This window comes from Populus euphratica, unplaced genomic scaffold (assembly GCF_000495115.2).
Source record: "Populus euphratica unplaced genomic scaffold, PopEup_1.0 scaffold271.1, whole genome shotgun sequence".
Taxonomy (NCBI): domain Eukaryota; kingdom Viridiplantae; phylum Streptophyta; class Magnoliopsida; order Malpighiales; family Salicaceae; genus Populus; species Populus euphratica.
This window is the reverse complement of record NW_011499926.1, coordinates 315,009-326,166: the sequence shown is the minus strand read 5'-3', so window position 1 is coordinate 326,166 and position 11,158 is coordinate 315,009. Positions and strand designations below refer to the sequence as shown.

Here is an 11,158-nt window from a genome sequence, read left to right as displayed (position 1 = left end):
TTATGTGGGCCGGAGAGAGGGTTACTATAGACCATGAAGAAGCTGTCGATTTTGTAAGAAAGGTGCAGGAGCGCATCAACAAGAAGGCTTACAAAGACTTTTTGATGACTTTATATGCATACAGAAACAAGTGCAAGGACGTGGTGAATGTGTACAGGGATGTGGTTGAGCTGTTTGCAGACTATCCTGATTTGCTAGAGGGGTTTCACAGATTTTTGCCAACTTCTGAGGTGATAGCTGATCTGGAAAGCAAATTGCAGATTCTATAGATATATAAACGAACTTGAGTTATGATCAAATTGAGTCATTAATTAGTTTTATATATAATATTTTCCTGTAAACTGAAGTCTTACAATGGATTTGCTTGCGTAGTTTGCATGTTATGTAAAGTCAAAACCATGTTAGAGGTATAATATAGTGTTTTTTTTTTAATTATTTTGGGTGTCGGTTAATTTGTGTATACCTTAACTAATTCAATAGATTTTAAAATTAATAATTATGTAAGTCTTTAGTATTCATAAAATTTATAAAATTTAAAATAGTAATATTTAAAAAAGAAACTCAAGAACTAACTAGTTGAGATATATCCTAAAATTATACCATAATATTTTATATTTATTAATAGCATGAAATAAGAAGGAATTATAATAAGGTTATTTAGCTTATATTTAAATTAAGGGTAAGTTGATATTTGTTACAGGTTAATAATTAAAAAAATTACTTCTTTGTTTTCCTGGTAAGATAATATTTACAATGTTTTTGTTTTAAGTGTTTTTCATCTATATTCAATCTTTTTTATACATATTATTTTTATTTTGTTGTTTTCATTTTAGATATATAATTTTAAAAAATCACCTTATAAGGTAATCTTCAAAGTATATATTTATCTAATTTTTAATTACTATATATACTTTTGAATATTAAATTTAAAATTTATGTGGCATATGTTTAAACATGCAAGTGATTTAACAATAATTATTTTAAATATGTACGGAGTTAACATCAATTATCAACCTCCAATATCTTCCTTTCCATTTTCATGTATATTAAAGATATATAGTTTATTAAAAAAACATTGTAGTTAAACATTGTTCCTTCAGTTATGACAAATCATGTCTCTCAATTGTGATTGCCAGTTAAGTCAACAACCAAAACTTGGACTATTAATGAAAAAATTATGTAAAATTTTAATTTTTTGTTTTTATATATAATTTAAGCAATTGCAAACATGAATTCAAACTATAATTATCAAGTTATCAGTTGACACGAAGCAAGTTCAGAATCACTGACAAATTAATTAGGATTAATTCTATTGATTTTTTTATTTTATAAAAATTAAAAATATTATTATTATTTATTTTAAAAATAAATTAAATGTTTTTATGTGATTTTAGTGGGTCAATAATTAACATGAGTTTTTACTGAATTTTAACTCCGTTTGTTTACGGGAAAGTTATTTTTTTAAAAAAATGAATTTTGAAAAAAGTGAATAATTTTTTTATATTTGATAGTATTATAAAAAATGAACTGGAAAACACTTTCCAGTGTTTGGTTATGTTATGGAAAATAAACTGGAAAATAATTTATTAATATTTTATTTTTCTCAAGTTTATTAAAATAATGAGGAACAAATTTTAAAAATAAAAAAGTTGAATAAGATGGCAATTGAAAAAAAATATAATTTCATAAATTATCTTAAATAAAATAAATAATAATCAAAATAATAAAGATTAAATCTAAAAAAATGAAGAAATTAAAATAATAATAATAAACATCTTATAAAGTATTTCATATAAAATAATTAATAATTAAAAGAATAAGGATCAAATTTGATAGATAAAAAATTTCATTAAAAAAATAGAAGAAAAACAAATATCAATTATAAAGATGAGAATTAAAGTTAATATAAAAATTAAATTTTAAGAAATAAAATTAAAAAATAAATATTCAAAACAAAATATATATAGCAATTAAAAGTTTGAGGATCAAATTTGATATAATCAGCAAATAATGATATTTCTAAATTTTTCACAACTTCTGGAAAGTGTTTTCCACCGAAACTTTTCAGGAAAATATTTTTTTGAAAACTAAGCTAAATTTTCCTTTAATTAGAAAGTGTTTTCTGTTAATCAATTTTTATAACACCAAACAAACATAAGAAAGTTTGAAAAGTGATTTTCAAGAAATTACTATTTGAAAAACAAATACAGTAAAAAAAAAACACTTTCTTGAAAACCAAGTCAAATTTTTTTTGACTAAAAAGTGTTTTTCGTTGACCGAAAAGTTTTTTTTATTGATAGAAAAATATGTTTCATTGACCAACTTTTTAAATAATAAAAAAATACAAAAAAATTTAAAAAATAATTTTTCAAAAATCACTTTTTTTAAAAACAAACAAAAGTAAATTAGCTTAAAGCTTTAACTTGTCAAAGGTTTCAAAAAAATGATTGCTACCAAGTCTGTTCAAGGTACCCAATCCTTCTAGTGTTGGACTAAATTGAATAGAAGTAAAGTAGAAGGACTAAAGACTAAAATCCAAGTAACCTCCCCGAGGGCCGGGTACAAAGCGTAACATTGATATTGACCCCTCCCTGCGGGCCTGTTCATTGGTAAAGTTTTATCAACCCTTTACTCATTTCTACTCGGCAATTAAAGACTCCGGCTGTCAAATGCCGTCGGAAGACTAAATCCGGTGACCTCCCAACGATTCTTTCCCCGGTAAGTTAGAACTCCAATCTCATCCACCCCCTCTCCCCCTCTCCTTCTGATAGGGTTTTTAATCTAACATTGAAAAAGAAAAAAATAATTTTTTCAGTGACTTAGGGTTTTGTTTAGCGTAATTTTGGTGTAGTTTCTGTTGATTTCTTCGTTAGGTTCTTGCGTTTCAGTGATTATGAATGGCATTGCAGTGATTGAAATGAACATGCAGCCTTGATTGTACGTTGTTGATGTCTTCTAACCCTTTCATTGATTTTGCTATTATTCTTTCTTTTGTAGAATTTTTTGCTTGGAAATTCTAAGAATTAATTTTTTTGGGCAATTTTTGTTTCTTTTATGAGAATATTGTACTTGGAAATTCTAATAATTAATATTTTTTTCTTTATGAGAATGTTGTTCATAATTTCCAAGAATATCCAGTCTAAATTTTTGTAAGATTGCTTCAAATATAGTAAATTTTTTTTATGGGGTTGAATGTAAGTGGAAAAGTGGGGGATTGATTTGCCAATGGAGGGATACTTGGGTTTAGTTTGGTCAATTGCTTGTGAAACATCAATGTTAAGCCTGACCTGGTTTATTTAATGGAATCTCATGTTGTTGTTGTTGTTGTTTGTGGTTTACAGCTTGCAGGATGGGAAATGATACCAAGGCTAGTTGTAAGGGTAAGGATGAGGAAATTAATGATATAAAAGGGAGAAACATTGGTAACAGATCATCAAGCAGTTTGGGTGCTGCTAATGATACTTGTGGTCTAAGAAAGTCAGCTAGAGAAACATCATTGAAGAAAAACTTGACTCCAAGCCCTTCAAGTAGTAGAAAGTCTGAACGTATTGAGAAGCAGACCCCCCTACAATTCCTCCTGTTACGAGGAAATCTGAGAGATTGGTTGAGAAACAAAGTTTACCGACTTCTTCTAGAAGCCTGAGAAGGGTAAGAATCAGTTGTCATCTAGTTCTTCTGGTTCAACGAAGTGTGGTAAAAGCTCGGGCTCTTTAATTATGGAGGAAAAGCACAAGAAAGAGAAGAGGGTGAAAGAACTTGAAACTGAAGAAGTTGGAAACAGTGACAAACCTGTTATCAAAACTGTCCTGGTTGGAATTAAGAGAATGGATGCTCGTGCTTACAGGGAGCTGTTCAAACAGAAACAAAAGAAAGCTAAACTGGAAGGTAGCGAAGATCTGATAGTAAATAGGACACCTGGGGTTGATACTGAGGTGAAGAGTGGTTGCAAAGTGATGCCTTCTAAACAAAAAAGGAGTATTGATGACTTGAATTTTGATGCTACGGAAATGGTTTCAAATGAAGATGGCGATGCAGCTCCATATGAGTGCAGCAGAACTGATTCTGTGGATTCATGTTCCAAAAGGCAAAGGTTGAAGAAGCGCAATAAAGTGTCCAACAGTAACACTGATGCGCCTTCTCTGAAAACTGCTTTAATAGGTAACTGGCTAGTTTCACTGTTGATTATTTGTTCTGGTTTTGTTCCTTATCCTGTATGCACAGATGGTACTCTTCTCAGAGTATTAGGTGGCAAACATTGTGGGATTTCCTTGATTTTTTTAATTAATCTTCATAAAATGTCTCTTTTTCTGCAGGAACTTCTGGAGCTCCAGTGCAGAAGATGTCTCAAGTCATGCCAAGTTCAATTAGCCTTCTTAACACAACTGATGCGAATCACGTACCAACTTCTCACATTTGACCAGTAAATTTTCACAAGTACTGAAAGCTGACATGGTTGGGTATAATGGAGGAAGGAACTTGCATGATGATTCTGAGAAGAGTCTCCATCTTTTTTTGAAGCCTGAGATAGCAAAACTTTGTGAAATTTTGCAACTCCCAGTATGCATCTCATCCCTCTGAAGAAGTTAATTTCTCTAGCACTAGTTCATGAATGCTGCAGTAGGTTCTTTGATGTGGTGTATTGGGTCTGCCTATCTACTGCTATTCTTAGTACTTTGAATTGGTTTCAGAATTGATTTTAAGCATAGAAATAAAGAAGAAAAAATCTGGTAAATACCCTAGTTTTTGTGCATCCAAGCTATCAACCTTGCAGTGATCCCTACTGTTGGCATTGGGTTGAAATAACTGTTTTAGATCTTAATGAGATAAAGATACTATGACTTTTGTGGCCTAGAGAGCATTGCATTATTGGGCACTATTGAATTTCAATTTCACTCAATTCCTATTTGAAAGGGATTATCATCACCATCAAATGTCAGGTTTGAATTTTATTAGTATTTGTTAATTTCTTGTTCTCTCAATGGCATCACAAATCCTCTCCCTTGTCATCCGTTGAAATAGGAAAATTTGTTTGATATTTTATGTTTCTTAGCATTCTGACAGTGATGATCTGCTATTTTTTCCATCTCCTCTAGTGTTTCTCTGGGTTGTGAGAGGCAAATCTCATGGGTCAGAGAGTAACAATATAAAAGGAAAAAGGAAAACTTAAAAAATAGAAGAAAACTCTCTCTGGTCTTAGTTTGTTTACATTGCCGGACTCGATTAACCAAATTCTGTCTTCACTCTATTAAAAGTGAGGGAAATGATATGCTTACTGGTTTGATGGGTTCTTTTACTTAATTAACATGTTTAATCTGGACTTATGAATTTGCTGGAAGTTGCGGGGTCATGTATCAGGAAGCATCATTATTTTCATAATCGATCTCAAGATTATGCAGCAGTATTTCTTCTATGATGTCGTTATGTTGACATGTTTCACTATCCCTTCAGGAAAATGTCAAAGTCATGGTGGAACAATTTCTGGAATATGTACTGAATAATCACCATGTCAGTAGAGAACCACCTAGCGTATTGCAGGCGTTTCTGATATCCCTGGTTAGAACCTTCTTTTTTCTATATTTTCCTGCTGTTTGATCATTAATTTACTTTTGACTCAACTCTTACACCCTCTGATTAAAACATATTAAGTCAGTCATTACTGTAAAACGATGCTTTACCATGTTCATGTCATTTTGGATCATGGTTGTTGAATTTGAGGATATTTTGAAATGTTCATTGCATTTGCAATAGCTTTAATATCGTACTGGTTGGTTTTGAATCTGACAGATCTCTAAAAGCATGATATGTTATCTACCTTTTCTAAATTGTTAATTCCTATTTTTGCAATGCGACTGGTTGTTTTAAGAAGTGTAAAATGACTGAGTTTCGAAAACTAACAAGCAGAGTTGAAGCTTTTCTATCCTTTGTTGGGGTCAGTTTACACCTTTGATCTAAAGCAATAGTAAATAGGAATTAAAAAGAGGAGGGATCGCTAGGGATACAAGATTTGCAGCCAAAAATATGACCTGACATATTGAGGAAATCTAAGGGAGGTATTTTTAAAAAATACCTATATCAAACATTCTAGTATGCTTTTTGTTGAATGCATTATTTGCTCTTTGTGAATAAGGTGATTGTTTCAGTGTAATGAAGGATTATGGAGCGTGCTTTTTATGTGGATTGTGGTTGGAATTTATCATATCTGATTATTTTGACGATGAAAAAAATCTTTCATATTCTACTACATCCTCTGTTTAAGAATAGTAGGAAGACCTGGATAAAAAAGAATTGTAAACATGTAATAAGTCGAATAGAAATGTGAAATTCTAATCACACTTGGAAGATATGATTCTTGTTTCTTAGGTCCTATCTATTTATCCAGGAAAGAAAATAATTTAATGGGAAAGTGCCTAAAGCAAACTAAAACAGGTTAGTTTCCCCTCTACTTGTAAGATCTTTATCATAGGATGGAAACTACAGTGTCAATGAATTATTTTCCTTTTGTTTTTCATACTAATTGGATTTAAGAAATTTGGTGTTGACATTCTTGCCTTCAGCAGTCTGTCTCTCTCTCTCCATGTTTCTGTTCATCGTTGGTGTTGACATTCTTGCCTTCAGCAGTCAGTCTCTCTCTCTCTCTCCATGTTTCTGTTCATCCCTTGCCTTTTGGTGCTTCTGCATTTTCTATATCTGTGATAATTACTGAGCATGCCTTCTTTTTTCCTTCCTTGTGAACTGTGCTGGTGAGTGATCACATAAATGTTTGATACCTTTTGCTGACGGCCTGCTTTACATTGTGCTGTTCATATTGCAGTGTTGGACTGCAGCTTCCATGCTAAAGTACAAACTTGATCACAAAGAATCACTTGCACTTGCAAAAGAGCATTTGAATTTCAGCTGCAAGAAAGACGAGGCAGATTTCGTTTACTCAAAGTTGCGATGTCTGAGGAAAGTATTTCTTTATCGCACTGGGACTTGTAAGGTAGCTGGCTCTCCAAATGCTTCAGGTTTTTCATTAGAAGATTTCAGTCAGAATCAGTCAAATGGAAGATCTTCACTGTCAACACCATCTAACATGCAAAAAGTGAGAATGGAGGTTGAACACCTCAGATCTGGTCAGGAGTTCTCCATTGATCAGGTCCTTTCTCATCTGGAATTGGCACAAAAAGATTACTCAAAAAGTATCAAAGACATTGAAAAGAAATGTGATAAACAGATGAGGAAGCTATTGCAGAGGCAACAAGAAGAAAGGGAAGAGTTTGAAAAGAAGTATGAGCAAGACAAGGCAGAGCTCAAACATAAGCAAAGAACAGAGGCAGCTGTTATTCGTTTGCACAGTAATAGTTCAGTGGATAAACTTAAGATGCTGGATAATGTATATGCAAAAGAGTTCGAAAAACTTAAACGGCAGATGGATATGCGTCTTAATAATCTTTTGAAGTTGCAACTGGCTACAAGGCACAAGTTGAAAGAGAGGAGGGCTCAATGGATTGAAGGAGTGAAGTCCTGGGCACATGCTGAATTAATAAATAAACCACCTGCAAATGAGTCTGGATATGATCAAGAAAACACTGTCACCTCGAATTCTTGTTCCAAAGAACAGACTCCCAAACGAGTCCAAAGCATGCCAGATGGAGATGTTCCACTGGAAGTTCCTGAAAATGTGAGTTCAAGTGAGGATGTACTTCCTGGGGTAATGGCTGCTTCCAAACCAATGTCCGATGGAGCTGCATCCAGCATGCTTGACCAAGAGGTTCCCTTGGAAGTGGCTCAGGCTGCAAGTGCGAGGGATGTTTCAGAGGATGTTGTGTCTGTAAATTCATCTCCATGTGAAGAAAAAAATCCTAATTTAAAGATTACATTGAGAATACCTGAGGCTAACAGCTGTAATGATGGTCCAGAGAACAGCATTCATAAATCATCATCTGAAGACGGTTCTGGTGGAGTTGCATTAATGGTGCCTGATAGAGAATTTCCATTGGGAGTGACTGAGATTGTCAGTTCCACTGGTGGCATGGAGAATGCTGCTTCTTTAAGTCCTTCACCTTGTGAAGGACAAACTTCTGCCAGAACCACGTCTTGCATTGATGGAAGAGAAGTTTTATTGGAAGTGCCTGAAACAGCCCCTCCAGAAGCTGAGGAGGCTGTTAACACAACTTTGGATAAAGATGGCGTAGCCAGTATGGAATTGGGTAATGCCATTGAAGTTGATAAGCAGAATGGTGTGGTCTGTATTCTTAATCAAGAGTCTCACCTTGATGTAGCAGCAGTCAACCTGCAAAATGGAGAGTCTATGTTAGAAGTGTCTGAAAACAATAGAGTCAACCAGTCGGATGAAGTGGTTCCATCAGGGGTTTGTGAAACTCCAGTAGTGGGGAGTGGTACCTCTGGTCAAGAGAATAGTGGAGTTTGTGTTACCACCCTGCCTTGTGGTACTGGAGTTGATCAGCAGGCTGGAGTGCTTCCATCAGGAGGTTTTGAAACTGCTACTGTTGCAGAAGTGGGGAGTGGCCCCACTTGGAGAGAGATTGACGGAATGCCTGCTGTGGCCTCAGATAGTAGTCAACCAACTGAACCCTTTAGATTGCAAGATAGAGCTGCACAATTTTGTGATAACTGGATTGCTTTTCAACAAAGTGGTGCCTCAGAATCCCAACCTGTTGTAGTGTCCAATCAATCTCCAAATGATGCACCTGTCAGAGAGCATACGCAGCATTTGTTACCATCCATCAACTCCCGTACTAGTTCACAGCTTACAACTTCATTTGCGCAACATGTGCCTATTGATTTGATAGCTGTTGGTGGATCACAGATGCATATATCAAACATGAGGATAGAACCTGTTACTTCTAGAATGAGCAATCATTCTGCAACTGCACCTGCTGTTCGAATGCCTGTATCCACGTCTCAAGATCCACTGCAAAATGAATTGGATAGAATACGCACAGAAACAGACCAAATTATCAAGATCCACGAAGATACAGTCTGTTTTCTTTTAGTTGTATGATCCACGAAGATACAGTCTGTTTTCTTTTGACCTAGTTGTACTCTGTGCTCAAAACACACATTGGGTTTTGCCTTTCATGTGAAAATTTCTTTTCTATTTTGCAGAAGCTGCGGCTGAAATCTGATTGCGAGAAGGAGATACAGGAAGTTGTCAGTCAAATTCGCAGAACTTATGATTTTAAACTTCAGGATTTAGAATATGAATTCCTTCAGAAGAAGAAAGAGATGGACGACAATCAAAACAAAGTTCTCATGAATAAGATATTGGCGGAGGCATTCAGGACCAAGTGCAAGGATAATAGGGCATCTAAGCAGCAAGGTGGGTAACATGTCCTTATATTAAAAATATTAAAATAATACTAGGCAAACATGAGTCATGAAAAAGTAATTATGAATCCATTTGAGTCTTGGTTGAACCTAAACTTGGTTGAAATGTTGGTGGCATGCAGAGATGACCTCTGGTGTTATGCAGCAGCTGCTTCAGCCATCCCAACCCTCTACACATAGACCTTCTATTGTTACTGGCCCGTATTCAACTGGTCTTCCTGCAGTTAGTCCGCAGACAACTCCCACATCTTCCCCTCCTGCCCCACCTGTACAGGCTGTTCATCGCTCTGCACTCTTCTCAGCCACCCCAACCAGACCACCACATATCAGCTCCATCTCTCCTACCACAAGCAATCTCCAAGTTGGTACTGAGATTCGAGCACCTGCTCCACACCTGCAACATTTTAGATCTTCGGCATCCATATCGGCAAATAGTCTTTCTTCCTTCCCAGGTGGGATCCTTCAACATGTACCTACAACTTCTCCAACACTTTCTGAGTTTCCTTCTCTAGCTCCAGCAACTGTGCAACAATCTGGTCCTCGGATTATGACAAATTTGCTCAAAAGCATGGGACTTTTTCCTTCTAGAACATCCTTCTCCAGACCAGAATCGTTAATGGATGTAGATAATCAAACGAGCACAGAGATTCCTTCCATAGCTCCTGCAACTGTGCAACAATCTGGTCCTCAGATTATGACAAATTTGCTTGAAAGCATGGGAATTTTTCCTTCTAGAACATCCCTCTCCAGACCAGAATCGTTAATGGATGTAGATAATCAAACAAGTACAGGTGCAACTCAGCCTTGCAGTTTTCCCCCGCTAACAGATTTGAATTATAACATAAACTCATTGGCTCAAGAAAGTGAGGTTGTTTGTTTATCAGATGATGATTGATGTGGTCGGTTAGTTTCATCTTCGTAGTTGTAGATCATAATGTGTAGTTTTGTTTTTTGGAGCACTACTTCCACGGGTCCTCATTGTGTTGCTAATCTTTTTGCTGCAGAATTTGTGGCTGTACATAGTTGAATGCTTCTCCTAGGTTATGTGCAAGTTCATATCATTCGCATTCTCATACTGTTTGAGTTTTTTCAGGTTTTTTTTTTTCTTTCTATAATGCTTGTAGGCTTATCATCTGTGCACTACCTTGACTGGTTTTGCTTCTAAGATGCTAATCAAAATGACTTTGCATTGAGTGTAGAATTATTCATTTTTTGATTTCATCAGTATAACTTTTTATCCAAAGTTAGAATTTTTACCGAAGATTTCGAAAACTGTTATGGAAGTCATCTCTACAAGAAATAGTTATGCTTGGTTCTCAGGGAAGTTCATTGCAAGTATTATGATAGATTATTTAGAAATGTTTCCAAGTGTTTTCAATAGTCTGAGTTGAACATTAACATGGTGGTAGCGATTGGTTATTACTTGGAATAGACTTGGAATAGAGACACCGTAGTTAGTTTTATTATTTTTGTGGGATTTATATAAAAAAACATGTTTATTTTTTATTTTTTTAGGTATAGTTTGTGGTTTAGAAGATTGTATTTTAAATAAAAAAGTTAATCACTCTTCAATTATAAACACATATTAAAAGAACTTTGATAATGTGGGAGTTTTTATGGTTGCAATATAAAAAAAATAATTATAGAAAAATAACTTTTAGTTATGGTTATTTCAATTAAAATATATGTGGTTAAAATTATAGTTGAAGTAATTATTTAATAAAAACATGTTCAAAATTTTATTTTGTTAAAACAATGATTAAAATTGATGTAATAATAAAATGATTTTAAAATATATGTATTAACTTGTTATTTTACAATTACATTA

General features: G+C 34.3%; 2 protein-coding genes across 6 annotated transcripts in view; one reads left to right on the top strand and one right to left on the bottom strand.

Moving 5' to 3' along the window:
* Positions 1-10,422, top strand: part of LOC105135662 (helicase protein MOM1-like) — a 65,401-nt gene extending 54,979 nt beyond the window's left edge. The window contains exons 1-7 of one of the 4 annotated variants that reach the window (XM_011040652.1): positions 2,598-2,718; positions 3,342-4,158; positions 4,332-4,557; positions 5,449-5,553; positions 6,812-8,980; positions 9,109-9,322; positions 9,453-10,422. In XM_011040652.1, the coding sequence (XP_011038954.1) occupies positions 4,450-4,557; positions 5,449-5,553; positions 6,812-8,980; positions 9,109-9,322; positions 9,453-10,225 (3,369 nt within the window). In that variant the 5' untranslated portion in view covers positions 2,598-2,718; positions 3,342-4,158; positions 4,332-4,449 and the 3' untranslated portion in view covers positions 10,226-10,422. Of the gene's footprint in view, positions 1-2,597; positions 2,719-3,341; positions 4,159-4,313; positions 4,728-5,448; positions 5,554-6,811; positions 8,981-9,108; positions 9,323-9,452 lie in introns of those variants that run through there. The other 3 variants (XM_011040650.1, XM_011040651.1, XM_011040653.1) reach the window with 3 other exon arrangements.
* LOC105135661 (LRR receptor-like serine/threonine-protein kinase GSO2) overlaps positions 1-11,158 on the bottom strand; it is a 101,912-nt gene that overhangs the window by 10,475 nt on the left and 80,279 nt on the right. The gene's annotated exons all lie outside the window — the stretch shown is intronic.